The sequence below is a fragment of the Rhodamnia argentea genome, chromosome 8 (genome assembly GCF_020921035.1).
Source record: "Rhodamnia argentea isolate NSW1041297 chromosome 8, ASM2092103v1, whole genome shotgun sequence".
Lineage (NCBI taxonomy): Eukaryota > Viridiplantae > Streptophyta > Magnoliopsida > Myrtales > Myrtaceae > Rhodamnia > Rhodamnia argentea.
Window position 1 is genome coordinate 2,383,045 of NC_063157.1, and position 6,000 is coordinate 2,389,044.

Consider the following 6,000-nt stretch of genomic DNA (forward strand, 5'->3'; position numbering starts at 1 on the left):
TTTTACGACCTTTTTGTACTTAGTCAGTAGTCACGACGGCAAATTCTAATTTTGGACGGTACATCTGAAGTACCGTGGAAGTGCCTATTTTTCTGACACGTATACCTGCAGTTGTTTGTACCCTCATTACTCCATACACGACAACTAGTAAATTTTGTACTCCAGCAAAAGATACCTATCATTTTTCTGAAACTTCCTTCCCCCCCCCCCCCAAAAAAAAAAAAAGCTACTTGTCATTTTGACATAACCTTGGTTCTTAAAGATTCTTATTTTCAGTTTTCGAAGATAGTGTCGTCTCCACAGTTTTCGTGCTGTCCATCGACCAAATTTGGTATAACCAATCTTCATACAGGATCTGTCTAGAGATAATGAATGCTTATAACTCTGGTCCAAAAAGGACATGCCCATCAGAGATCATACAAACTTTGTTTCAAGGAGCAAAATCTGTTTTTTCCATTGATAAACCCAAAAGAATTTTTCTTTGCCATAATCAGCCCTCTAAAACGACAAAAAGGATCACCTGTGCAATAACTCTCTACCCAAATGATTCAGATTAAGCCACTGATATAGCAGAAAGCAAAGAATGTCCAAATAAACAGGCTCATATTCATCCAGAATCATAATTTCAGCAACACATCTCAATCTGTCTGATAATTACAAGGTGCCCTATTGGTTGACTATGCTACTATGCACAGGAGAGGTGTTAATTAAGTAACAAGCCCTAACTGCGAGGGACATACGTCCCTCCATCCCGCCTGCATTGCATCCATCTCCAAGTGACACTTCTCAAGCCAATAACAATCTCATCTCCCATAAGGATGGTACCTTTCGGCCATTGCAGCCCCATTTGCTGCGGAGTTATAGCCATATCCCTTACCACTGCCATGGATTCCGCTGCCGCCGCCACTGCTACCGCTGCCGCCTCTTCCATAGCCTCTATTACCAGCATAAAAACCACTCATGCCATAACCACTAGGGGCACCATAGCTGCTGCTGCCGCCTCCATAAGCGCCGCCACCATACATTTGGCCCCCAAAACCGTAGCCATAACCATAACCACCATAAAATGCAGTAGAGCTTGCACCGTAGCTTCCAATATAACTTCCATAGCCTCCATAACCGTCAAAACCTCCATAACCCCCGCCGAAATTTCTGCCTACTTTCCCACCAATCCCATCTCCTGGATAATATTCTTTAGGGTAACCACCCGCACTACTGTTGAAACTGCCTCTGAATTTGGATTGGCTTCCACTGTAGTCACTACCTGCCCTTTTTGGTTCAGCCTTCTTAATTTCCACCTAAGCAATAGGGTCGGAGCTGTGTTAGAAGCTGCTCATCTCTGATGAACAGGAGGAGGAAGTTCCCTACCATTAGGAATTATAACTCACCTGTTTCCCTCCAAGTTCATGCACTTTGCCTTCTGATATTATCCTTTCAACTGCTTCTTCTTCAGCAAATGTGACAAACCCAAAGCCTCTAGACCGTCCAGTTGTGTGGTCTAGCATTATCTGATACTCAGCAACGTTACCATAGAAAGAGAAGTACTCCTTCAACTCATCTGCAATTGTAAAGCACAGTCTCAACTAACAAATTCTTGTGTCTCAGAGAGAGAAAATCAAATGGGAGATATGCCACCTTCACTCAGGAATGCCGGAAGTCCACCAACGAATATTTTTTTAGTCCTCAACGCCGATTTTCCCTCCATATCCTCCCGGGGGATCGTCCTCTTCACTTCTACCTGACATGATACAACATCCAAGAAAGCTCTAACATGACAAGGAAGTTGTTTTGTGCAGTACAAAAATTGACTGGGACAGAGAATACTACCTCTCTACCGTCTATGACGTGGCATTCCTCCAAAACCTTATCAGCGACTGATGAATCAGCAAACGTGACAAATCCAAAACCTCGAGGCCTTCCAGAATACTTGTCCGTCATAATCACAGAGTCAGCAATTTCTCCATACTTGCTAAAATAACTAGTGAATCTGTCTGGAAAAAAAAAAATTTACACAAAATGCTACGAGGTTGAACAGTGTATTGGTACTTATCTATATTTGAACAGATGGCATGGTCGACATTACAAATTGACAATTGTAAAAATAAGATTATGTTTTTCATGATTAGATATTCTGTCCTACGCTGCATCCACTCCAAATGCACCTATAATCCTCATTTCAATCCTAAAACATGTTTTTTTTTTTTATAATCCAAGATCCACCGGCTCCACCGGGCTTCGCTCGGTGTCCGGCCCGAGGGCCAACCGGTGACTATACCTGGAGGGGCACCGGCCCAGCAACCCACCACCGGGGCCCCCCACTTAAATCACGGAGTGCGGCCAGGAGTTTTGAATCCCCTAAAACATGTTTAGATGCACAAGTACTAGCGCTTGCAATTATAGGCTATTACCGACGCTTGCATGCCATGTTTGAGGAATGATGCCGTTGCTGAAGCCAGAAGTATGCATTCAGCGAGGAACAGAAGACAGGAAACTATCCAATTTAGATGAGTTGAAGATCTATTTAGCATCAAAATCAACTTGAAAAATGACAGTAATTCGTGTAAATACTCGTCGAATTTAATTCTAGGATAAGAGTACATTGAAGGGCCTATGCCAATAACCAAAACTATATAGATCACGACTCGTGTTGAGAAATTGGTGAGACACATCGGAAGACAAGGATCTCTAAAAGCAGCCAAGAAAATCATCAACATCCACTACTCTGAAAGGACAGCATGCGAGCACAAATTGAAATCTACAATGAGGACCAAAGATGATTTGGATACTTCCCATTATGCACATCAAGGGACTTCTAGACCATTCACCTAAGACAGCAAAAATCAAACTTCTTAAAACATATTGATTGCCGCCGGCAAGTAATGATATGGAGTAGCAAGCAACATTGAGTACTTATGAATTATGATGAGTATGCACTAGCCGGATTCGCGACACTTAGCATTAAACAGTTTAAACCCCAATTTATTCTGATCAACAAGAGAATTTCCAAGAATACACTTCATGTCCAAAGTAACCCATGAGAAAATTCAGTATCAAAACGCTTGACATACCTTCAGTAGTCTCCCATGAAATGCCTCCAACAAAGAGTTTCCTATCACAGGAAGGGGACAAAAAAGGAAAAGCCAGAATTACTCTTCACTCCGCAATCGCCTCATCTTCTAATAGCTCAAATTCGCGCGCACAAATATAAGGAAACGAGAAATAAAAACCCCCAGTGCGCGCAGCTTCGAAATTCCCCAGTTAGTTTAAAACTCTGCAAAATCTGAATCACACAACTCCTGAAACCTGAGCAAGCTAACCTCGAAGAAGAGTCGCGGTGTTCCACCGGACGCCTCCTGTCGGTTTCTTCGCCGCCGCCGCCACCGCCGAACGAGTCCGCCTCGCGTCCTAAATATCGCCGCTCCGTCTGCTGCTGCTGCTGCTGCTGCTGCTGTTGCTGTTGATGTTGGTATTGTTGACGAAGTTGCTGGTCTTCGTAAATTTCCTCTTCGCCGTAGAACACGTTGTCTTCTTCGTAATGGTTTTGCCCTCCATAATCCGCCATCTTACGCAGCTCGGCTGATGACCCTCGCCAATCCTCCTTGATATATACAGAGCGAAAGCCCGCGACTTGAGCAGAGACTGTGTGCAGATGCCAAGAGCGCTCAATTGAATTGACTGTTCAAAACCCTAGTCAACGTCAGCGGCCACGCCAACGCAATGCGAGCTCGAGCTGTCAATTGCTAGGAAGAAAGGCCCCTAGATAAATATTTTATATAATTACTCGGCCATAATAATTGGAAACTATTAGAGAAAAAATAAAAGGAAAAAGAAAAGGAGAAGCAAAAAGAAAAAATAAATGAAATTGAAAGATTCTTATCCACGTCAGATTGCTGGACCTTTCCAAAAGTGTCAAAATATGTGGAAAGGAAAAAACAAATTTGGAAAATGACGCATTGTATGGTTTGACAATCATTTTGCGTATTTATTATTTCGAAGAATTATAAGGATATTGATTTGGAAAGAAGAAAAAAAAAGAACTACTTTTATTTGTCCGATAAAATAATGTTTGCGAATGGTCCCTAAAATTTGGATCAACATGCAGTACCGTCCCTAAAGTTTTAATTTATTCGATATGGCCCTTAAAATTTATCCCAATGTGCAGTATTGTTCATAAACTTGAATTTTTAATTTTTGAACCATATGAAAATGTTCGATATTATCCCAAAATTTGAATCAATAAAATGATAACATTTGATGTTTTTATATGGTTAGGAACTAAATTTAATATTTACCGAAAGTTTAAGGATCATATTAAATAGATGAAAAAATGCAAGAACGGCATTAGGCGTTGGGCCAAAAATTTAGAGGCCGCTTTGATCAAATTAAAATTTCAATAATGAAATTACACATTGAATTAAAGTTCAAATACTATTCACGTAATTCCCCCTAAAAAAACCAATGAAAACAGCCTTTATAAATTATCTCCACATTCGACCCAAAAATAAAATAAAATGAACTCCGCATCAGAACGATCGCAAATATGGAGCTTGGGCTGGGCTTGAGCTGATTCTTCCCAATAGGATACGGGTAAATTCGACCCGAGATCTAGTTGAACCGAAACTCAAAACTTTCTGGCCCAAAAGAACTGAGTCTAATGTTTGGATTAGTTTTCATTTTTCTTATTGCGAGCGATAAATACATCTAATTATGGAGAAAACGTTTGAATTTGGTATTGCCCTTGCGTTCATAAAAAAAATTCGTGTTGGCTTTCTTGTCTCTTATTATTTCGTTAGAATTTTTTACTGCATATCAAACTCTTATCACCCTGATTAGAATGACCATGATTCAACAGACAATCACCGTTTACAATAGCACAAAAATGATCATGTCTTCTTTTTTATCTTTTTCCTTTCTTTTGCTTCCTCCATGTTGTCGCTGGCTGGGGGGGAAAGGCAAGGCCGCGAAGGCACAAGGCCAATGCCTTCGCACCGTCATGGGCTCGCCGCTAAAATGAAAGGAAAAAAGAACAAAAAAAATTAAATAATCCAAAAAATCCTTGAAAAAGGTCAATTCAAGCACTAATCGTGCCACGTGGGACGACCGTTATTCACTTCATTGATTTCTACCCAAAATTGATCGGATAAATACAATTGGCAAAATTTGGACCAAAAAAAAAAAAAATACAATTGGCAAAATGAAAAAATATTTGCAACTAAATCTGCCATATTGAAAAAGCTTTTGACTGAATTGATACCAATACAGTTAAGATTGTGATTTTTTTGGTACTTTCCTCATTTAGATTCACCCGTCCTTTGGAAACTTTCCATTGGCTAATTCCTCCTCGTCATAGATCTCCCAGGATCATATAGTTCCGACTCTCAACAATAACAAGGAAGTCAAAAGGAGCTCATACACTGTCGACTCGCCTCCTCATGATATCTAACCCCGTGGAATTGATTCGACTATCAAGGACTAAGCCCGTGTGCACCGGATTAGACTCGCCATACGGATTCAATAACCCGAGGACGGTTGACGATTCTATTTTTCCGGTTCGGATATTTTATTTTTCAGGGGAATTAAGTCCGTGAAAGAGTCGTCTTTAATTTCCATAATTAAACCGAACTACACTTGTGGAGTCCACTTTATGGGAGGTGAGGAATTAAAATGCATGCAACCGTTTTCCAATCCGTAAGAGAGAACGTGAAGAATGCCCTCTTGGTCAGGCGCGTTGGGCCGGCCACCACCATGATTGGAGAGCAATGTACTGACCAATCTCACTAAAGCCAGACCCACATCTCAACTGTATCCAGCCATCTTGTTCATGATTACGCCTCACGTGCCTTGACAAAATACTAACAAACAAATTGGAAAAATCCGAACGAAATTACATCTCATATGAATACTGACATTATTGGGTGCAGTTATTTCGCAAAAAATATAATAATTTAGAAATTATTTTAAACACGATCGCTTGCATCGCTTATAAAAATGAATGAACGA

General features: G+C 40.6%; 1 protein-coding gene across 1 annotated transcript; it reads right to left on the minus strand.

Annotated features, from left to right (window-relative positions):
- Nucleotides 1–578: 578 nt before the first annotated feature.
- On the minus strand, nucleotides 579–3,735 carry LOC115738052 (heterogeneous nuclear ribonucleoprotein 1). The gene is made up of 6 exons (XM_030670539.2): nucleotides 3,318–3,735; nucleotides 3,069–3,109; nucleotides 1,828–1,991; nucleotides 1,636–1,738; nucleotides 1,389–1,558; nucleotides 579–1,298 (listed from the first exon to the last, which is right to left on the minus strand). Exons 1-6 carry the CDS (start codon nucleotides 3,560–3,562, stop codon nucleotides 804–806), a joined length of 1,218 nt encoding a protein of 405 aa, XP_030526399.1. The 5' UTR covers nucleotides 3,563–3,735; the 3' UTR covers nucleotides 579–803.
- Between the last annotated feature and the right edge of the window lie 2,265 nt (nucleotides 3,736–6,000).